Source organism: Podarcis melisellensis (genome assembly GCF_964234715.1).
Source record: "Podarcis melisellensis genome assembly, chromosome: 5".
Classification (NCBI taxonomy): Eukaryota; Metazoa; Chordata; class Lepidosauria; order Squamata; family Lacertidae; genus Podarcis; species Podarcis melisellensis.
Window position 1 is genome coordinate 69,609,575 of NC_138537.1, and position 23,340 is coordinate 69,632,914.

At 43.9% G+C, this 23,340-nt stretch overlaps 1 protein-coding gene across 2 annotated transcripts in view; it reads left to right on the forward strand.

Moving 5' to 3' along the window:
• Positions 1–9,701: 9,701 nt before the first annotated feature.
• SLC29A3 (solute carrier family 29 member 3) overlaps positions 9,702–23,340 on the forward strand; it is a gene marked incomplete at its 5' end in the record, with an annotated part of 34,160 nt that continues 20,521 nt past the window's right edge. The window contains 2 exons of one of the 2 annotated variants that reach the window (XM_081913159.1): positions 9,702–9,799; positions 11,671–11,969. In XM_081913159.1, coding sequence (XP_081769285.1) covers position 9,799; positions 11,671–11,969 — 300 coding nt within the window. Of the gene's footprint in view, positions 9,800–11,618; positions 11,970–23,340 lie in introns of those variants that run through there. The other variant, XM_081913158.1, reaches the window with a different exon arrangement.

Genomic DNA, 23,340 nt, shown 5'->3' on the forward strand with positions numbered 1-23,340 from the left:
ACGGTAGCATGCTCTTGGGGAAAGACAAGTGCTGAAGACAAACAAAAAATTGAATGGCACACCTACTCAGGGAGCGGGAACGTGAATGGAACGTTATTTCTTTATGTGGCAGCTTGGTAACCAGTAGTTCAAGGAAGGGGGAGCTGTGACCCTCCAGATGTGGCTGGACTCTCATGGTCCCTGACCTTTGCCGATCCTGGCACAGAGAGCCCAACAACATCTGGAAGCAGCAGCTTCCCCATCGCTGCAGTCGTTTCTCAGGATGCAATTTCTTATCTGCGTGCCCAAGGAAGGCGCCGAAAGCTAGTTGCTGCCTCGTGTTCCTGTAATGACAGTAAACATTTCATACAGGAACCCAAAGACTGCAAATAGTTTGCAGGCAATGCCTGCTTAACCAGAATATATAGCCCCATTGTTCAGAGGTCACTTACAGTGAGAAAACAAATGGAATGCTAAACGTGGACTCTTAATTCAAGAAGACATTTTTGTTGCTTGGAGCCTGGACATTTACACAGAAGGCAAATCCATGGGGGAGGATGGTGTGTGTGTGTGTTTTGTTAAGCGCTGCAAAGGCAGGGCCTGTTTTCAAGGTGTGAAGTTTTCTTCACTCGTTCTCTTCCTCAGGCAAAAAGTCATTTTCGCTAGCTCTGCAGCCCTGTTCTCTAACCTTTTGGGATGTTTTGTGTCATTTGTAGGGTTCAGGTGCACAGAACCTCCTAGTCCAAACTATACGCCTCTTCAAATTCTTTTACACCAAAGCAACATTCCTGTTGCAGCTCAGGTCTCTCAAGAGTATGGTGCAATCTATACAAGATAGAACATGTCAGTATTGGGGGGTTTTGATGGCGCTTCTAGTGAGCATGGATTTGGAGACCTTGGGTATCTTTACCCGTACCTGACAAACATTTTTAAAGGACTAGACCTGCTTGATGCAGGGTCCGTAACTCTCTCGTCTGTATAGTTTATATACCCATTGGTAGGGCATACTTTCTTCTTTCTCACATCGTAGTTGTCAGGGATCTCATATGCAATATACAAATCTGGAAAAATATCCAGATTTTTGGAACCAAATGATGAACTTTCTGAGAATTGCATCTGGGGTTTTTTTGTTTTGTGTTTTTTTTAGAGCGAAGTTATTAGTGCTTGTTTCCTGTGTGGCAGTAAAAGAAAAGAAAATCAATCCTCAATCAAAAATAGATACTGTAATCATTTAACCACAAGGTATTTTGGGAGAGCTGCAGGCATTGCTGTCCTTCAACATGGCATCAGATGAGAGCACGATAGGTTTTTTTGTAACATTTTCAGCTAGCTGGAATATTATATATTATATGACTGAACTGCTTGCTGATAAATTGAATAGAAGAAATTCATCTATACATTCCACTTACAACGGTGAGGCCGTAAGGGAGATTGTATTAGGAGTTTGTGAGAAATTTAAAAAGAAGGTTCCAGTCTTTAACCTGATCTCTTGCTGTACGTCAGGGTGACTTGTTTAAGAATTGCATTTAGTCAATTAAGTTAAAGGTTCAGGCTGGAAACACAATTAGACACTTAGGCTTTGAATTGTTTAGCTAAGTAAGTGAACGTTACTACTTTCTGTAGAAATAGGCTGATCAGTTTTAAAATTACCTGCCTTTAGATTCCAGGAGCAGAGCGTGTTAAAAGTTTGTGCATCTCTCTGTGTGCATCTCCACCCCCCACCCAATATTGCTTCTCATGTTCTGTTGTTGTCCCTGTTTTGCTTTGGTCACATGGCCACATGGAATCTGTGAAGGTTTCCGCCCATTCACAATTTTCTTAGTCAGATGAGCATATCACTTCAGTAATCCAGAGACCAGTTCATGCGAGCAGGCCACCACCTCTATATGTCTGAATGTACCTTAAGACCTTTAACACAAATCTGGGGTGAATGTGCTTAGCTCCTGCTTACTGTGTATCTTCCGCAAGCCGATGCGATTGTGTGGCTGTGGGATGGGTGGGTGGAGAAGTGGAAGATATATGAAACTCAGTTGTACGCATAGTGATGTAAATTCATATTGGCACCGACAGGCCTAAGACATTTTGGCACCTGAGACAAACCACAAAAAGGCATCCCCCTCCCTGCCAGGGAAGAAGGAGTGAACGAAGATCTACATCAGGAACAGGGGTTTGGAATAAAGATCTACATCAGGATCTGCTGCCCCTGTGGGTCTTACCGCCTGAGGCAGTCACCTCACATTGTCTCATGGGTGGGCCTGACATATAAATTGAGGGAGCAGGTGATCTGCTAAGAGGCCAATCTGCCTTAGTCTTTACTCACTGCTTTTGTGTGAATTGGATACTGGATGTGCAGATATATGCATTCAGGTGTGTAAGAGAGAGAGGGGATTCAGAAGTAGAAATCTGGTGTGGGTGGGTGGGTGGGTGGGTGACAGAGAGAGATCAGTACTATATAACAGATTAGGGATCTGTGGGTGTGCAATAGGAAGCAGCGTCAGGAAGTGTGCAGAGTTCACCCTCTTTCTCTTTGCTTCTTGTTCAGAAGAGTGTATGTTGACCAAGTAGGGAGCCCTTTTGCCTGGAAAGCACCCTCTGCTCACACAAATGAGGGCTGTGCCTGTCTTTCTCCCTCCCCCACTGTCTCTTAAGGTGCTCTCTGTGGTCACACTGAGCTTTGTGACATGGGCAGCCTATGCCATCGTCTGGGTGAAAGCAAACCACGGTTTCCTTTCTCCCCTTAAGAGTGTCCTTCATTCTCTTGCTCTCCATTCTGTTTTCATATTTATACGTCCAGGTGGGGGGGGTTTTGGTGGGGGGAGGGGTCCGGAAGCATCCTCAAAACACGTGTCTGTTTATTCTGTAAACTAAGAACTGTAAATAAGGTTTAGCATTCCTATTGTAACAAATTAATTTTTATGCAATAAATTATATTTCCTAGTCTAATAAAAAGTTTAAAATTAAAACCAACTGTGTGTGACTCGTTAGTTTAGCTCCCAAGGGACAGAAAGCTCCCCGATAAATTAACATGTGCGATTAAGGTAAAATGGGGAATATGCAGGAGAAATGATTTTGAGGAGATATGGAAGGTGTCTGTAGAATTTGTTCTGCTAAAATGGAAAGGGGTCAAAAACATCACAAGAGGTGTTGAAATTTTGGGAGGCTGGATAGTTACAATGGAATGGTCTCAGGGGTGGGATGCACATTTTTATTCTTATTTATTTATAGTTATCCAGAAGCCATAGTTATCCAGAAGCCAACATTCTCACAGGTAGTTTCCAATGAAGTCACCTCTGGATTGTAGTGGTACTTCCTCAAGGCTGCAGTTTTTTAATAGCATTATTAGAACTATTCTGAATACTTTTAAATTTTGATTTTCCGGGAGGCAGGGAAAGACAAACTATGAATTCTGATAGTGTGCAAGTCCTCTCCCTCCCCTGAAATCAGCTAGACTTTGCAAATAGGGAACTTCCTAATAAACTCTGCTTGTACACATTGTTTTTCAGCACTGGTGAAATTGTTTGCTTAAAAAACCCGAGCAATTTCAGCTTAGCTCTAAATAAATAAAACCGGCTTAAGGACACAAATACTGACCTATATCACCATCAGCTCATATGGTGGTCCCCTTCTAATTCATAGAACAGGGAGGATCCGATTGAAACACTTTGCAGTTTGCCATTATGCAAGTGGTCCATAAGGTGGCAGCATTGCTCTTCCGCCACTGATCAGTTGAAGTGAGTTTATTATGCTGGGATAGGGTGAAGGGGGCTAACTCCATCGCTCCTGCTTGATCAGAAGTCACAGCAATAGATCTATTAAACATTTATTATATTACCCAGCTGCTTAATACTTTGGCTAACATTAGGTGTGGCCTGACATTTCTTAACAGAGGCTGAGAAGCATGTCTGCTTCCTTAATGTATCAGAGATGGCCACAACTATTGCAATATTAAGTGCAATGATCTTGTGTTAAAGATATCACAGCAAGCTCTTGGGGAAAGCTCAAATTAGCTCCCTGGGAATGGTGGTTCAAGAAGGTTATTGTCTTCTTGAGCAACCCTGTTTTGTTTTACAGAACAATGTAAGTCTCTTTTTTTCCCATTGCACCGGCAGCTTAGGGGCAGCCTCTGTTACCGAGTCTGCATTTGGAGCAGGGGCTACTGGATCACAACCTCTGAGCCACAAGTTGCTATAGGCACTGCTTTTTTAACTACTAGCACTAAGTGCAGGATCCTGGGGACTATCTGAACCATTACCCAGCACCTGCCTTGCCATTCAGTAGAGTGGGGCAGCTGCCTCAGGTGGCAGATACTGGGGAGGCAGAGAGCAGCATCAAGCTGCAGCATACCAAGTCCATCAGTATACCATTGGTCCATCCAGACTGGTACTGTCTATACTGACTGGCTGCAGCTTAGGAGTCTCCTCCAGTCCTTTTTGAACATGAGGCCTTCTGCATGTAGGCGACTACAAAATTGCTGAGGCCCAGACCCTGAGCCTCTGGGAGGGTCTGCACCACGAACAATAAATTGCCAAATAAATTTTGGTATCTCAACGGACCACAGTGTGGCTAAAAATGTCAGTGGCTGAATCTTCAGCAATACCCAAATGTCCCTTAAGCACCAATACTTAATGATACGATGCAAACATGGCAAAGTGTGACAGATACCTTGAGACCAGAACTACTAGGCCGCAGTTCAGTTTGCACAACTACTAGGCCCCTGTGCACATTTGCTCAGCAAGTATTACCCACATATTTCTCTTCAGTGAAGGATAAATCAGTGACTATAGACAAAGGGAAAGCTAAGTTTGTGCCACCTCTTCTTGTTTGGTCTGTGGCTAGGCAATGTTTGAACATGTATACAGGTGCTTCAGCAATGTTTCAGGGTGAAATTTGTGGAGTACGAATACAAGTCTGGAGGACAGAAGAGAAAAGTGAGGAAAATTAGGAAAAGGGCTGCAGCAGAATGCAAAGGTGAGAGACTCTTTCACAACTTCACATTCCTTATGGCCCTCAAGATCAGCCCTATTGATTCAAATACCTCATAATCTTTGTTTTTCCTTCCCTTTACTATGAACTATATGGTGAGGACACAACATCTTATGTAGGCCTAAGCAGGAAGAGAGAGAAGATTGTCCGCTTTTGATGAATGGCACCTAATGAATTAAGCTTGAATGAACTATTAGACCAAATAGCCAAATTCCATTTGCAATAATGGAAGGCATTTGCCTGTTTTCTTCTGGCAGAGAACTGGGTGTGCAATAGGGGGCTTTGGCAGTAAACTAAAGTCCTCGGGCAAAAGGGAAGGAAACAAGTCTCTGATGCATGCTGGGGTGCCATTTTAGATTTCCGGGAAGGGGTTTATTGATGCATTTGACACTAACCATGAGTGGCTTCCTTTATATGCCTTCTAACAGGTACAGCAAGGTCATTCACACATGACACGTCCTGTTTCTGTTATTTAAGTGAAGCAGCCGGTTTTGTACTACTGGCGTGCAGACCACCACTGCATCTGTCCATTTTGGCTGCAATCCTATTAACCTGCCTATAGTATACAGTGGTACCTTGGTTTGCATACGTTTTGGATTACAAACACGTCAAACCCGGAAGTGCGAGTCCCGGTTTGCAACCTTTTTTTGGATTACAACCCATTTCGTTGGGATTACGAACATTGGAGGCCCCATTGGTGAAAGCGTGCCTTGGGTTACAACCTGTTTTGTTTTACAAACGGACCACCAGAACAGGTTATGGTTGTAAAGCAAGGTACCACTGTATACCAGGTGGCAAACGTCAGGCCCTGGGAGACAAATGCAGACCTCCATCTGGCCCTCAGCACTCTTCCCCAGGCTACACCCCTTCTCTCTAGGCCACGCCCCTCACTGGCCCTGCTATGTATCTCAAGAATTTTTGCCTGGCTGGAATGTGTTTTTAAGACCTGATAACACCTCTTGCTTGTCTGAATGAAAGGCAGGAATGGGCAGGGTGTAGAAATGTACTGTAGAAATGTAGAATTTGCAGTGTCTCTGGCCTTGTTCACCACAAGGGAATGCAGCTCTCAGGAGAAACACAAGTTACCTGATTTGGAGTAAGTCCCACTCATCTAAATAGGGTTTGCTTAGGCAAACATTACTCTGTGTGCAGAACCTTAGCACAGATTATCAAACCTCTGTATGGGCTTTCAGCCTTATAATGTGTGTGATCTGCTGAGAGGGAAACCAGGAAGTTTTGGCGTTTTTTCAAAGTAGCCCAAAATGAATTAAAATCAGTAGTAAGACTGAAAAGACTCTGACACTTTGTGAACAGTGGCCATAGCTGGCTAAGGGAAAAAATGTGAGGGAAACCAAAGCAAATTATCAGCGGGAAAATACATATTACAAGTGTATGAAAGCCTGCAAAAGCTGTTACAGGCCACCAGACAAATCTGTATTACTGATTGAATACATCCAGCTTTTGGCTTTCTAAGCAGTTTTTAATGGGTAATATTTACTTGATGGACCAGAACAGCTTGGGCTAAATGCAGGTTTTCCCCGCTACCCACCCTAATTGTATTGTTTACCCTGGCAGGCTGTCACAGTCTCTTGTGCTAATCTGATCTGAGGCGCTTTTTCAACAGTGCCTTTTCTGACATGATCGACCACAGCATCTTGGAAATATCAAGCTTGTCCCTTCTGAGCTGATGGCTTACAGGCCAAGACAGGCTGAGCAATCTCTTCCTCGGGTGCTTTCGTGGCCTGGGTTGGCCATGCCGTAGAAGAAAGCCACTGTGCTCTTATGGATTTCTTCTAAATTTACGCATGTCTCCATTTGGTAACCTGCTTTAGGGGCATGCAAAAGTTTATCTTTTGTCTGTTTGATGGAAAACAAAAACCATGTGTAGCTTTGCTGAGTTATTTTTGTTAGCTCTGGAGGCCAATCATTCTGATACTGTATCTCTTCAACAAAGAAGGAGGCGTCTAAGGGCAAGTTATACCCTTTCTACACAGGTATTGATCCACTATGCATTTGCGTACAGTGCAGAGGATGTTGGTATTTGTTGTTCACAGATGCTTTCAGTGTTAGAATCTACCAACACAGAGAGACTTTAAGAAAATAAGATTTAATTAAAGCTTTTTCAAAATGCAGTATGTTAAAGGAAACTAATCTAAATAAAAACAAAACACAGAAAGAGAAAATGCAGAGTCCTCTCTTAAAGGTAACCCTGGTCTCACACAGAAAGTGGTGGGCCCTCACAGCATTCCTTTTTTCTCCCAGTCTCTTACCCTGGTGTCTTCCAGATAGGAAAAAAAGAAGATAAGAAGCTACCTTATACTGAGTCCATCCAATCAGTACTCGCTGTCAGGGCTAGAGAATGAACATGGAACCTTTGGCACACAGAAGATGCTCCACCACTGAGCTATGGCTCTCACTCCTTGCTTGGGGCTACAACTCCTGTTAGCTCCAGCCAGCATGTACAATGACCAGGCATGATGGGAGTTGTAGTCCACAACATCTGGCTACCCAACATGTACGCTCCAGATGTTAGAAGGACACTGTGACACCCTACCTAATTATCAATGCAAAACAATAATATCCATGACACAGATATATCTGAACCTATTTAGATATATTTGGCTTCGGGGAATTCCAAAAGAACAATGCATTTATATATAATACATGCAGAGCATTTATATACAGTATATTGGTTTCCAAGCTGTGCCGTTTTGTATGTATAATCATCTCATACAGAAATATGCTGTCAATCGCAATCAAACTTTGTGTGTGCCTTTATCGACCTTAAGTCTGCTTTCGTATCTGAAACTTAAAACGGGAAATTTTCCCCATCATTGCATCTCCATGCCATGAAATTTCACTCATTTTCAGTCCTATCTCATGGAAGATTAGGGGGCGCCCAAGCCTATTTAAACCAGTAGGTTTAAGCATATGTCAGGTTTGTAACCTTAATTTCTGTCTGTAAAGAATCTGGAGTCAGTCTCGTTACATCAGAACAACTTTTTCCAAGTGATCTGCCTAGGAGTGTTTGCAGACAAGACGTGAGTCACAATCTTCCTCTTATTGGCTGCGGCCAACACCATAAACACCCAACAATTTGAACAAAACCTCTTTTTGTACCATTAGAGAGCCTCATCAACCCACAGCTGGGCAACCCATCTAGAACAAATATTAATACCTCCTGACAGTGCTGATTCAGATCATTTGACCGACAGAGGGGAAATTATCCTAAAGAGGAAGAGAAACAGCTATTTTTTTAAAGTGTGGACTGAGGCCTAATTCTCACAGAGCAAACCTGTCTGGGTTGTACCATATCAAACTGCAGGCACGGCATTTTTAAAAATCCTCTCTCGACAGAAAATTGGATTTCAGGAAGGAAGGTTCTAGTCCAACCTTTCCCTTGAGATGCTAATTTTCTATGTGCAGTGATTAAAAAAAAATCAATCTGAAGTGATAATGGCCTAGATGTAGTTTTACCACATCCAAGGCGACTAGACTGAAGAAATAGGTTTTAAACAAAACAAAACGAACATTTCTTCTTAACATCTATAACCCCATTTTGGCTCAGTGTAAGAGTATGTGTAAAGAATTACACTACACAGCAGATTGTCTAGAAATTATTAAGATCCTTAAAGATTAAAGAGGAAGGAGTTGGGGAAGGCAGGACATGTATTACCTGTACTGGAAGAGTCCATTGATTGCAGTAAATGGCGACACTAAGGCTATCTACACATTAGTGGCCCAAAGCGCGGGGCGCTTATTTCCCCCTGCTGTGTTTCAAATCACATTTTGACTTGTAGGTCACTTAATGGCAGGGCCATCACCTCCCTCTGCCCTTCTGCCTGGCAGAAAAACAAGCCCCGCCTGCCAGTGCTGATTAAACCCCCGTCCCCAGCACCCAAGAATCTATAGGCGGAGTCTGGCACCAGGCATTTGGGGAACCCCTGTTTCATCATCATTATTATTATTACAACTATTATTATTATATCGTCCTATACCCGGAAGTCTCACTGTAAATACATGGGATTCCTGAACTGAGTGTTAGGTACAGTGAGGGCAAGTGGGGAAGGAGCTTTGGAAATGAATCAGGGGTGCCAACTTGAATAAAATATTCGGGGAGGGGTAGGTATGATCACATGACACAATGCACACATACACACACACCCCATTTGAATGGCAATGTCATGCCCATCAATTTTGGGGTGCCCTGAAATATTTTAGGGGGAATTGATCTGATAAACTTAGATAGATCCAGTTCCAGATAGGTAGCCATGTTGGTCTGCCATAGTCAAAACAAAAAAAATTCCTTCCAGTAGCACCTTAAAGACCAACTAAGTTAGTTCTTGGTATGAGCTTTCGTGTGCATGCACACGTCTTCAGATACACAAAAGGAATCTGTGTATCTGAAGAAGTGTGCATGCACATGAAAGCTCATACCAAGAACTAACTTAGTTGGCCTTTAAGGTGCTACTGGAAGGAATTTTTTTTGTTTAGATAGATCCAGATAGAGATTCCTGAATCAGGGCAGCAGTCGTGACCCGTGCCCATTGCGCACAAAAGGAATGCTTATTATTAGTAGTATTATAAATATTTTTTTAGCCTATTTCCAAGAAGGGCTAAGGAACACCTTCCGGGAGAGATGGAGGATGAAAGGAGCAGCACTTGCTCGACCCTGGCAGAAGCCCCCGCGGAGGAGGAGGAGGAGGGAGCAGCGGAGGAGGCGGCGCTGCGCGGCGGCGGCGGCGGCGGGCGTGGCTTTGGCGCGAGGGCCGGCGGAGCCTGTGCTTGGCGAAGGCCCGGCTCAGAGCAGATGGGGAGGCGCGCAGGGCCGGCGACAGTAAGTGGCGCCTTCTTCCGCGGGGCTCTCAGGCCACGGGGACCTTTCCGCCGGGGGTTTTGCGGCTGCGCCTCTCTTCGCCTTTGCTCTCTACCTGCGACTCCTTTTCCGCCTCCTGCTTCTCCTCCTCTTCCTCCCGGCCTTTGCTCCTCCTCCTCCCGCCGCACTTTGTTTCGGTCTCGGAAACTCGCCGTGAAATCCGCGGTCGGGGTGTTTGCCGGCGGCAGCACGGAGCATGTGCAGAGTGCATTTCCTGCCACGCACTGCTGGAATGAAGGGCCCGGGCAGCTTCCCGTTCGCAAGATGCACCTTTTCAGTCGAGACTAAGGCGCTCTCTCTTGCCACTGGGGGGGGGGGCACCAGGATTTTTCCCACGGAGAGACTTTTTTTTAACTTTTGGCTTCCTTATTGTTACCTGTCAGGGTTTGTGAGGCTTCAGGGGGACCCAGTATGCATTTTGTGGGTCTCCCTCAAAGCCAGGCCAAAACATTGTGTTTTCTGAGAGAACAGCAAATAGCCTCTTCCTCAGCTGCCCAGTATCCAAGGCTGGTCAAGGGCGCTGAGTACCCAAAGGGTTTGGGCAGTATATTCATGATACTAATTCCATTTCTTATCCACCCTTTACCATAAGGTCCCAAGGCAGGTGACAGCAATTTAAAAATACAGTATTTCAAACGTTTTAAAGCAAATTTCAGTCGCAAGAATAGAGTGGGGCCTAAAAAAAATAAGCTTCTCAAGTGTCAAAAGGCCAATGTGAAGAATGCTGTGTTTTGCAAATCCCAAGTCCTGAGCTGACCTACAGATGTCTTCCATAATTCATTTTTTAGGCCGTGAAGCTTAGGTTTGTATTGTAGGTGGGACTTTCTGTGACAGCCCACCTTTCTTGAAAGGAAATTTCTGGATTGGCTCCCAGAGTTTATTTGCCCATGTGGCATATTTTATTTTTCTTTTAATCATACCGAGCATACATTAAGCATTGATTGCTTTCCGGCAAAGCGCTTTTGTGTAACTAAAAAGCTTCCACATCTTAGTGAGTGACTGATTGGCCCAATGAAAGATGTCATTTTGCCATTTCTCTTCACTGTGGGTTGGCCTCAAAATATTCCCCAGCTCCCTTAGGAATAACATGATTCAGCCACATATTTCAAAAGGGAACCTCTTCTATTCTCTCCCCAGTCCATTAATTCTTGTTTTGATGACCTGGACAGGAGGGCTTAGAAGAATGGAGATTGCTTAAAAACTTAACAAGAGTCATTTGATCAAAAATTTAATTCTAAGGTAACTACTTCCGCATGATGCTGTCCCTTCACTTTGTTCTCTCTCACACATACAAACTTTTTAACAAACTTTCACCCTACCTTCCCTGAAGACTCGCGGCAGCTAGCAGTTCAACTATTTCATACAGTAAAGCAAAAGCAAACTCCATGAATACTGTTTGAAAACCATGTGAATATTTCAGAATATATTTAACATTATTTTAAGTAAGAACGTTTTGCACAGGCCCTTCTAAAAGACCTGTTTAGGCTGCAGTGGGCCTCAGTGTTCCATTATGCATAAGGACACACTAAATACTTCTCTTCTGGAACACCGAAGGAGTTTCTTTGAATTCAGGAACTCTTGTCCTTTTAACACAGATTTATTTGGGATGCTTGCAAGTGTTGCTGCAGCTTTCTGTGGCAACCAGATGGGTTGTATTTCTTAATATTAATAAGCATTTATATAGCTCGCTTGAAATGTTCAGGTGCACCTTCTCTCAGTGTACCATATCCCTGTAAGAGAGACTGGTGGTATTATTATAGGGGTCAAAGGGCTAGTGACAATGTCATGCTATGTGACCATAACTTTCGCACATCTTCAATTTATCCTAAAAGTGGCTGTTGATTTGGAGGAGCAAGATGACTACCACCACAGTGCGAACTCTTTGTACAAACCAGTGGATGTCACTACCCAAGAAGAGACACCCCTGTTCGAGGAGCCAGAGGGAAACAGACACGGTTTTCACAAGCCTAAAGATCACTTCAATGGCACCTACATTATTTTCTTCCTTCTGGGGACTAGCTCTCTCTTGCCTTTGAACTTCATCATCACTGCAAAGAATTACTGGATGTACAAACTTCAGAACTGCTCAGAAGAAGTCTCTCCAGCAGAGCAGGGAACTTCAGATGTTCGTGTAAGTGTTGGAAATTCAGGTTTTAACTCTTCTGTGTTAACCCTTCTCTTTATCTGTGAGCTTAGTGCATGAATTTGATGTCTTAATACTTATGGAGGACAATACTTTCACTTATGGAAGACAGCTCTGGTTTGTTTTTGCAAATACATTGCGCACGTGGTGTCCATAATCCAGCATTTGGGGCTTTTTTAGTTTAGAAAATATGACAGTGAAGAAAAGAGATACAGACATCTTCTTTTCATCCCTCTTGCACTATATTGGTCCTGTTTGTGGGCTTCTCAGAGGCATGTGGTTGTCCAGTGTGGGAATCAGGTTGCTAAGTATTTTGGCATTTGGAGTTAAAACACTCAGCAGAAATCAAACTTAATACTGAATTGGAAGAGCACACTTTACCCTGGATATAGTCACACTGAGATTCTGAGTTTAGGAAAACAAGAAAGCTACGTTTATTACAGGAAATACATGCTTGATAGGAAAGATCCTGGTTCTGCCTAACTTGAGAGATGCAATGAGCTATGCTTGCTGTTGTGTCTCGAGCTATGCTTGCATCTTGCATGCAGAGAGATCCAAAGTAGATGTCTCCTTTTCCAAGGTGAGGATGAAGTAGAAGGAAGTAGGAAATGAGGTCAGCAACCCTAAGGGTATCAGTCTAGTACCGGAGGGAAGGTCAGCACAGGTTAGGTCAGAAAGGGCAGTCTAGGAAACTTTAAGGGTTTTTCCTCACTCTCCTCTTTCCCATGCACATGTCAGCCTTCAGTGCAAGCTGAGTTGGATCCCAGTACTTCCAACCATCTGTTGGTTTGATAAGTGAAACTGATGATTTGCAGGACTCATGACAGACAAAAGAAAGTACTTCATCACACACTGCATAAGTAATTTTTGGATTTTGCTGCCACTCTGATATTTTATGTGTGGTTTTCCCTCCCCCGCCCCCACTCAGGCTAGGCTGGGACTGGAGGGAGATGAGACTGTTTTACATTTCTCTCTCAAGGGGAGCAGCAAATGTTTTTCCACAATTTCTCTCAAGGCCTTTGTTATCCAGGTGCTCTGATGGACTCAAAGTCTGGTTTCATAACTGAGGGCAGATTGGAAACCCTGAGAGTTTGCTTGTCCAGGCTCTTAAAAAGCTAATGCTGGAACTTAAGAGTCAATCAGTTCAATTCAGTGCTTAAAATAAATTAGGCAGCTTTATTCCTTAAATAAATTAGGCAGCCTCCTAGAAGTTTCAAATAGTTTTGTTGGAAATTTGATAAACTTTTCCATCATTGCATAGAGAATTCTAATTCATACAGTTGTAAAGGTATGTGAGGAATAAGGAAGGGGATGAATTGCAGAACCTCTAAATAAGAGGCTTGGCTGTGTGTGATAACATAGAATATGCTGCTTTCGAAAGTTGCCAGCATCTCATGGCATTAATCTCACAGGTGTATAGGGACTTTCGCTGTAATGCACATAGCATGACAATTGTCTAGCTGCATAATTGTTGCTGCTGTTTAGTGTCCAGTGAAAGATCCACACACATCACAGTATTGCAGCTCAAGTTAGGAATTTTTCACCTTTTTGAAAAGGTACAGATGGGATTATGGTTGCAGCTCTTGGCAGCCCAGTGCATACTACTCCCAAGACTTCTGACATGTTGTATAAACTCTAACTCAGAAATACAGTCATACCTCGGGTTAAATGTGCTTCAGGTTGAGCGTTTTCAGGTTACGCTCTGCAGCAACCCGGAAGTAACGGAGCATGTTATTTCCGGGTCTCGCCGCTGTAGTAGGACAAAGGAATGGCATTCTGGAGGTTTGATTAACTTTCAAGTAAAAAAGGGCTAGCATGGACTCAGTATTTACTTGCCTCCTATCTGGGAAAACCAGAACTGGATCACTCTGGTACTACATGAGAAATGGATGGATGAATGAGTGGAGTTTACGCTTGCCTGTGAAGTGCGAACAGTAGCAGCCCACCTCTAGGCATTGTCTTTGGGGAATTTTTTTTTTTTTAAATGTTTTAGCACCGTAAGCTTTCACGGGACCCAATGAGCATTTGCTAGGATGTTGCAGGCTAGGATGCTTCCTGCAGCTCCAGTGAATGCCAAGAGCTGTTCCCCATATAATTATTTTTGCTACAGGGATAGCCTCCAAGATGCTTGCCTTAACTTTAGAACTGCCTGGCAAGTTTCGGCTTTAATGCCAGTTTCCATCCAAAATCGCACGTGTCTTCCCCACTTTGCCTGACACTTGTCTCATTTCTCACTTTAGGGTAAGTAACATAAAAATAGGAAGCTTCCTTATTCGGTGTGAGGCCACTGATCCATCTAGCTTCTTTTCATATGCACTGAGCAGTAGTAGTTCTCCAGGGATTCAGGCAGGGGTCCTTCCCAGCCCTAAATGGAGATCCCAGAGGTGGATCTACAGATCTTTTGCACCAAAGGAGCCTGCATAAAAGAAAAAGCACACCTTAAGAGACAAACTTCCTCAAAAATTAGCAAAATAGAACAAGATATCACAGGCCTCTCAACTCACTATGGATCTTTTGCATGCAAAGGGAAAAAGGCACCTGCAATTTAGCTGTGTGTTTTGGGCTTATCACTTGTTTCCCTTGTAACCTTCAAAGTTGAAAAAGTTGCCTTGCCACCGCATAGCAGCAGTTTCTCCCCCAGTCCTTTCTGAATGTCATGATGATTCCAGCATTTGCTACAGGCCCAGGTCTTGCAGAATGGGTTGCAACAGCTGTCTGGGAAAACCAATTTTCGCAAGTGCTATCAAGCTCTAACAGAGGCTTACCAGCCTATCTGTCAGATTGCAAAGTACTATAGTGAGGATTAAAACAGAGTTCTGATAGGGCAGGCTGAGCGATGATGGCTGGCTGTTGGAAACACTACATTGAGAAAAGTGTAAAATAAATAAATAACCCTTGATCTCGCAAAGGGGACCCCAGAGGGAACAGAGTAAACATAGGGCCTTAAATTGCCAAAGCAGGAAGGCCTACTCCGCTTTCTGATTGAAATGTCACTTGAAAATATTAGCTATTTATAGTCTGTGTGCAGGTGTTTCTGCACAAGGGATCAGTGTGAGAAAGGGGAAGGAGGGAATGTTCATCGATAGGACATCCCAGGGGTATGTTCAATGGAGTACAGTGAGCAGCAAACCTAATACATGGTCGCTCTTTCGGCGCCAGAGGTTTTTGCCTAGTGCTTTGAGAATCGGTTCTAATTCTTTGTGAATTTTGCCTGTCATGCAAAACAATGACAACCCCATTCTGTCATGCAACAGTTGCATTAATCTTGTTATGAATGTGGTAATAATAATAATAATAATAATAATAATAATAATAATAATAATAATAATAATAATTTATTTATATCCTGCCCTCCCCAGCCGAAGCTGGGCTCAGGGCGGCTAACAACAATCAAAATAATCCAACATTCTAAAAACGTTCATTATAAAATTAATTAAAATCAAATTGATGGCAACCAGTAAGCAAAATTCTGTGCAGATTGCCAGAGGAGGGGGTCAGGCTGTGCCCTGACCAAAGGCATGGTGGAACAGCTCTGTCTTGCAGGCCCTGTGGAAAGATGTCATGTCCCGCAGGGCCCTAGTCTCTTGTGACAGAGCGTTCCACCAGATTGGAGCCGCGGCCTCTCTGTGGCCTGGGATCTTCAGGATGTTTTTATTTGCAGACAGTAAATTTCTCTGTGGAACATACCAGGAGAGGCGGTCCCGTAGGTACGAGGGTCCTAGGCCGTATAGGGCTTTAAAGGTTAAAACCAGCACCTTAAACCTGATCCTGTACTCCACTGGGAGCCAGTGCAGCTGGTATAGTACCGGATGAATATGATCTCGCAGCAAAGACCCCATAAGGAGTCTCGCCATGGCATTCTGCACCCGCTGGAGTTTCTGGGTCAGTCTCAAGGGCAGCCCCACGTAGAGCGAGTTACAACAATCCAGTCTGGAGGTGACTGTCGCGTGGATTACAGTGGCTAGGTCAGGGCGAGAGAGGTAAGGAGCCAACTGCTTAGCTTGGCGGAGATGAAAAAATGCCGCCTTTGTTATAGCTGCAATCTGCGCCTCCATGGAGAGGGAGGTATCGAAGATTACACCCAAACTCTTAACGGACGGTGCTGGCACTAATTGCACCCCCGCAAGAGATGGGAGTTGCCCCCTTAATCCCATATCGCCCCGTCCCAGCCAGAGGACCTCTGTCTTTGCAGGATTTAACTTCAACCGGCTCCCACGTAACCATCCAGCCACAGCTTCCAAGCATCTGATCAGTGTGTCTGGGGCCGAGTCAGGATGGCCATCCATCAACAGATAGAGCTGGGTGTCATCAGCATACTGATGGCAGCCCAGCCCAAAACTCTGGACAAGCTGGGCGAGGGGGCGCATAAAGATGTTAAAAAGCATCGGGGAGAGAATCGCACCCTGAGGCACTCCACACACCAAGGAGTGGCGCGATGACAATTCCCCCCCCAAGCGCCACCCTGCTGGGATAGCTCAGTCGGTAGAGCCTGAGACCCTTTAATCTCTGGGTCGTGGGTTCAAGCCCCACATTGGGCAAAAGATTCCTGCATTGCAGGGGGTTGGACTAGATGACCCTTGGGTGCTTTCCAACTCTACGATTCTATGAATTGAATGAGCCATACAAAATATAGACAAACTTCTGTTTTGTTCTCAAAGCCTAGCACCACCTTCCCAACACTGGCCTGCCTTGCGTAATTCCAGACGTTGGAGATTGTTAGAAGAAGCAGTGAAAAACATTCTTGCTTCTTATTGCCTTTGTCAACACTTTGCATAATGGGAGGGGAAGCCCTGCTTGTCCCCAGTGCCTTTGCTATGGCAGAGAACTCAGGAGAAGACAGTGTGTGTGTTGTCTCAGTTTGGCTTGGGTTTTGGAGAAAGTAAGAACTACAGTGCTTGCATTTCCTCTTCATAGCCCAGCATGAAGTGAGAGACTTAACATGCCTATGTTAGCTGCAAGATTAGTTTTGCTGTTTTGCTGTTGCGTGCTTAGAGGGCTCAGGAAAGGGGAGGGCACAGTGGGCAATCAACAGTAATTACTGACAAGTAATTTGAAATGTATGGCCCTCCTAGGTCTGCCTCCTTCGGGATTCTTCCGTGCTGCCACGACGCCAATGACGCAGGTGTTTAAAAAGTGGAGACGCAGGCATGGCAGTAGAAGTCTACAGGTGCCCATTATAGTCCAGCTTTTCCAAAGTGAAAACCCTCTTAGCACCTGTTTGGAATTCTGCAAGCTGCCTGCTGTACTTTATGGCTTTTTCCAAAACACTGGCAGGTGTGAACAGGCTGCCGGCTGCAGCAGGGAGCCTCTTGTCTTGGCGTGCAAGCTTAGAAATTTGTTGCTTCTTGATTCACGGGATTGGCGTTCTGATGTGAGCGCTGCAGTGGAGGCACCTTGGTCCCGTACTGTTGTTTTCCTCCTTAATTCCTACTTGCTTTCCTTCCCTTGGATTTTTTTATTTCTCTTTAGCAAAGTAGGTAACTTCTCCCAAGAGAACATTGGCACATCTCTTATGATGGGCAACTTCAAATTTTACTGGGCTCCCCATGTTTGTTTGTTTGTTTGTTTGTTTGTTTTTAATGCAAGGTTCTGTTTTGAAGTGTTAAGTTTCTGAAATTCCGGCACGAATAAAATTAACATGCTTGATTTTGCATCTCCACTGAAAATCCTCACTTTCTTGACAAAGCCTAGTGCTTCACTGGCCAAGTTTACATATAGGTGGATTGCAGAACAAAATGATTCACCTGAGGTTCCAGTATGAAGTGTCCAGTGGACCTCTGCTTATGTGGCATCTGTAGCTAGTAGATCTTGCTCTGAGATTGGACCAATGAGACTTGAGTACCAATGCTCTGTTAGTTTGTACCTTCAAAACATTTAAGATAACTCAGTGGAGACAGTAAAACCCTAAAAATCAGCAGCAGTGAAATCACCATTAAAAGCAGTTATAATACCATAATAAGAAGGGTTTGAAATATAAATATTAAGTACTTTTATCTGCAATCTTTGCAATAGCCCTGTAAGGCCAGTGTTGCTATCTCCATATTTCAAATAGGGAGTTGAGACTGATTTGATTTGCCTAAGGCAATCCAACAAACTTCATGTGTGATCAGTTTGAGTTGTACTTTATTTTCTTGCTGGTGATTCCCCTTCCCAGAGAACATAGGCTTGAATTATTGCAACCAATGCATTCACAAAAGCAAACAAAGATACCATTATTCCTACAAACTCAACCATTTCCACCAGCAAAATTAGGAAATAATTTCAGTTCCTCTCTTTCGAAATGCTACCAGTTCTGTTTCATGGCTGCTTCTCGCATGGAGTAGTTTACACAGACAGAAGAACTAAAAGAGGTATACACTAACAACCAATTTTGATTATTACATTTGATGTAGGACTTGCAGAAATGCAAGCAGCTCTTGCTTTGCAACTCTTGCTTCACCAATGTAAATTGCTGGAGCCCAGCCATGATTTTAAGAACTAGCCTCTTAGCTACGAGTGACCAGGACCTGAGTTCAGACAAGTGCATGGAGTGCCATGTACGTGAGTGAGAGGGCCCAGCATGGAAACCCAAACAGGTTGCCAGAGGAGGGACAAAATTCTCCACCTTTCTTCTGCCCAACCACCAGCAAGCTAGTTAAAACAGTTGCAGGCTAGTAACTTTAGTGAGCTTATTTATGAAAGCTGGTGTAGCATATGAGGCAAAAACAGGAGTGAGGGAATGAATGAATGAATGAATCTTTATTTACGTCAGCCATTGGCCATAGCAGTAAAACAACAATACGATGTACAAAGAATAAAAATTAAAACGTTAATTATATAAAATACATTTTAGGGTTTTGAATCAATAGTCAAATAGCGGATCTTATTCTAATTGCCCCAGCTAAAATCCTTGCAACCGTAGCTGACTTCAAAGCAACAACGCTGACACGTCATTCTGGTGCTAGTAGTGAAATGGATGTCAGAAGACAACTCGCCCCATTGAGCTGCCTACCTATTAACCCACCTCTCACCTTTGCCACCCCGTTGACTTAGACATGTATGAAGATGTCAGCACAACACTCTGACTTCTTTACCAATAATAGTGGAAGTGATGCAGAGAGTGACTCTTCTGGAAGCTCCGTGCCATTAGGCGTGAGGGGAAAGTATTCATTGTAATGCTGTTTGGGATAGAACCCTGACATATACTGGGCCACAATTATAAATGCATCCCAGTATTGGGAAATGTTTCCCTAATTGGGAAACACCTTTTGCGCAGAAAAGGGGGGTGGAGAAACCCTGCAGTGATGCTATATTGCCTTTAGTCCAACAAAGTGCAGAAATGGTGGTCTAACATCAGCTCATTCAGCCTAGAAACGCTGCTGTTTACCCACTCTAGACTTCATCAATCCCTCCATGACCTAATAACAACTTGGGGATATTTGTTCTTCGTCGTGAAGGGTCACAAAGCACTGTGCAGATTTAACAAGCTGGCGTGGGGGTATATGCAGGGATTAATGTACTGAGCCATCAAATATAGCCACTCCTGTGATATCGCGTAACACTTTAGGTGAGAAGTATTTGATCACTAGCAGGCTGTCTCCTGGTGCCCTCAAGGAAAGATCTGACACTGAAGGGTTTGGCGCTGTGAATTTTGACCTGGTTTCACTTTATTGAACCTGTTTCTCTTGACTTATTTTAATAGTGAGACTGAACATTTATTTTCCGCAGCCGCTTCATGTCTGGAAACCCTGGACACCCCTTCTCTGAGGTAAAATGCTCCCCTAGCAACGCTGTCTTTCAGAGACCCACCCCACCAGCTGCCTGGCCTCCTCTGGTGGTCTTAGTCATGGGTAGGCAAACTAAGGCCTGGGGGCCGGATCTGGCCCAATCACCTTCTCAATCCGGCCCATGGACAGTCCAGGAATCAGCATGTTTTTACATGAGTAGAATGTGTCCTTTTATTTAAAATGCATCTCTGGGTTATTTGTGGGGCCTGCCTGGTGTTTTTACATGAGTAGAATGTATGCTTTTATTTAAAATGCATCTCTGGGTTATTTGTGGGGCATAGGAATTTGTTCATTCCCCCCCCCAAAAAAATAGTCCGGCCCACCACAAGGTCTGAGGGACAGTGGACTGGCCCCCTGCTGAAAAAGTTTGCTGACCCCTGGTCTTAGTACGCCACAAGCTTCACATGAGTCAAAAGTCTGGAACAACAGCCAAAAAAAAAAGGGGGGGCTAATGCTATTCTAGGTTGCATCAGCAGAAGTGTGGTGTGCTGATCAAGCTCTATTCTGCCTTGGTCAGACCACACCTGGAGTACTGTGTCCAGTTCTGGGCACCACAATTTAAGAAGGATATCGACAAGCTGAACCTTGTGCAGAGGAGAGCAACACAGATGATAACAGGTCTGGAAGCTAAGCCTTATGAAGAATGGTTGAGGGAATTGGGTATGCTTAGCCTGGAAAAGAGGAGAGGCTGAGAGGAGACATGATAGCCATTTTCAAATATCTAAATACCTATCACATGGAAGTTGGAGCAAGCTTCTTTTCTCCTGCTCCGGAGTGCAGAATCCGAACCAATGGCTTCAAGTTACAGGAGATTCCGACTAAACGGGAGAAACTTTCAGGCTGTAAGAGCTGTCTGACAGTGAAATGGACTGTCAGAAGGTGGTGGACTTGCCACCATTTGAGGTTTTTAAGGAGAGGTTGGATGGGTTGGACTAGACCTCAGGGTCCCTTCTGACTCTCCCATTCTGTGACCTCACAGCAAGAAGACAGTCTTTCATTAGCAAAAGAGAGGAGAAGAAGCTTCCCACCACATCAAAATAAACCCAACATTTTTCATGTTTATAGGTCTTCCAAAAGACAGGTGACCTCACCACTCGTGGTTTCCTGTGGCAAGCTGACCTGATTCCCAGGTTCAGATGGATGATAAACTTATCTTTATCTGGAGTTCGGCTCAATTAATATGTAACGTTTAGTTCATTGCCCCATACCTAATTTCCAGCAGAACTCCCCACAAACAAGATTAGATTCTGATTTGGGTGTCCTAAAAGGATCTCTTGGCTAGTACTTCAAATGGGCCATTAAGATAAGCTGAGGAATGACTGAGCTGTTTAGGAGAAAGATAAGGTAGTTGAGAACAGAATGCTGGACTCCTGGGCTTTTAGCCTGATCTAGCAGAATTCTTCTTACGCAATGTTGTTTGTATGTGAGGACCACATATCTGAGTCCCCAACTAAATTATATCCAAGATGAGAGGTTTCTAATTCAGTCTAATCCATGTTTGCTGCATGGAGCAAGATTGAGAAAATGCTGATTGGCTCATAGTAGATAAGGCTTCAGTTCTACAAAACAGCAAAGTGGGGGGGCTTGGGGAGGGGGAGAATTAGAGAGTTAAGTGGTATCATTTTCCACAATACATTCTCAAGCAGTGACATGTGACTGAACAGTTTCTGGAAAACATTCCAGTGCTTTATTTTTTCCATGGGGGTGGTGTCTTTCACAAGTTCATTAGTAAAAGTGAATGGATGCTGGCTGCAAATAGCTATTGAGCAAGATCAGACAGTTTCAAAGTTTGTACAGTGGTACTTCGGGTTACATACACTTCAGGTTACATACACTTCAGGTTACAGACTCCGCTAACCCAGAAATATTACCTTGAGTTAAGGACTTTGCTTCAGGATGAGAACAGAAATTGCGTGGTGGCTGCGCGGCAGCAGCAGGAGGCCCCATTAGCTAAAGTGGTGCTTCAGGTTAAGAACAGTTTCAGGTTAAGAACAGACCTCCGGAATGAATTAAGTATTTAACCAGCAGTACCACTGTATCTTTGTTTATTAAATGCAAGCAAAATAAGCTTGTTGATTTAGATCACTTGCTGGGACGTCAGAAAAATTTCCCAGCACAAACTGACAATTACTCTGTGCAGATTCCTCACATAGCAGAATGGTCCTCTTTTGTTTTCCAGTTCAGTATTTTCTAAGAAACCCACTTCATTGTTCTGAGGTCAGGAGAGCACAGTGTCTGAAGTGGCACTGTGAGGAGGATTTAGCATGCTGCCTGAGAAGAGAGAGATGGGAATATGTTTCGCCTGGGAGTTGCGTGACATATACCCGTGACTGTCTTGCAAGCAGAGATGTGTCTAAATGCTTTCCGTCTCAGAATGCTAAGATATGCAAATAATGAGTGAGTCAGGCTGTTAATGATTCCCCTAGAATTCGAGGTGTTAAGTTTGGAAAATTGTTTTGTTTTTAAAGGCAACCCAGGTTGCACTGTTAACTATTCTTGCTTAGAAAGTCCCATTGAAATCAGCAGGCTAGCGTGAATCAGCACGGCTGGCGTCAGGTTTGTTAGTTTATTATTGCATTTAGGGCAACTCTTACCAGTGCAGAAAAGGTCTTTAGGTTTTAGTGCAATCGTGAATATATAACGCTTGCCTTGGAGAATGAGCTAAAGTAGCACAAGTGGACTTGGTTGGTTGTTTTTAATGTTCCCAAGTGGCATCTTTGTAAAATTGACTTATTTTTGTGTGGGAGCTTTTATGGCTATACGCAGGAAGAAGTAAGTGTGGTCATGTATCTGAAATGCTGTTAATGCAAGTTACATATGGATCCACACACACAAACCCCCGGCCTCAGGTTTACATAATACAGCCAGTCTTGCAACATGGCCTACTTTAAACAAGGGCATTGAGGGGGCTGGACTGGGAGAAGTATGAGCTAAGGAAACCACTAAGTGAATTTTATTGCTTATGGAAAGTGCTGGCTTGCTAACCCTGAAAAACGAAATGCTTTATCCATGCGACATAAACAGCTAAGTCAGCAGTGACACAACCCCTTATTCTCCTCTCCTGCCCTTTGACATTTGGAAGGAACAGGTTTTTAGCTGATGCAAGAGACAGGATCGCTTTGCAGAGTCAGGCATGTTGCCTCGTTTCCCCCTAGAGAAGTGTACTGTGCACTTTGGTGGGACTTGTTGGAGGAGTCGCATGTATATGTATGCCACTGCTGGTAACACTCTTTTGAGTGCAGGTTGTGTCATTGGAGGTAGAGTTAAGCATCTCCAAAACCTTTGAGGGGTGTGTATGTGACAAAAACAAGTTTCTAAACCTTATAGGTATAAAGATAGACTTGAAAATGAAGGGCGTGGTGTCTAGTAAATCACAGAAGCTGAATTTATTCCTGAATAAGTTTTCTGCTACACTGGGGGTGAGGGATTCAGTGCCCTACAAATATGGCTGACATGGCACCTTCCAAGTCTCATCATTGGGGTCCATGCTGTTTGGAGCCGGCAGACATTTGGACAGCATCCCTGGCCTAAGGAGAAGCAGAATGCACTGCATGCAACAAGCAATAAAATAAATGCAATAGTGCACAATGTGG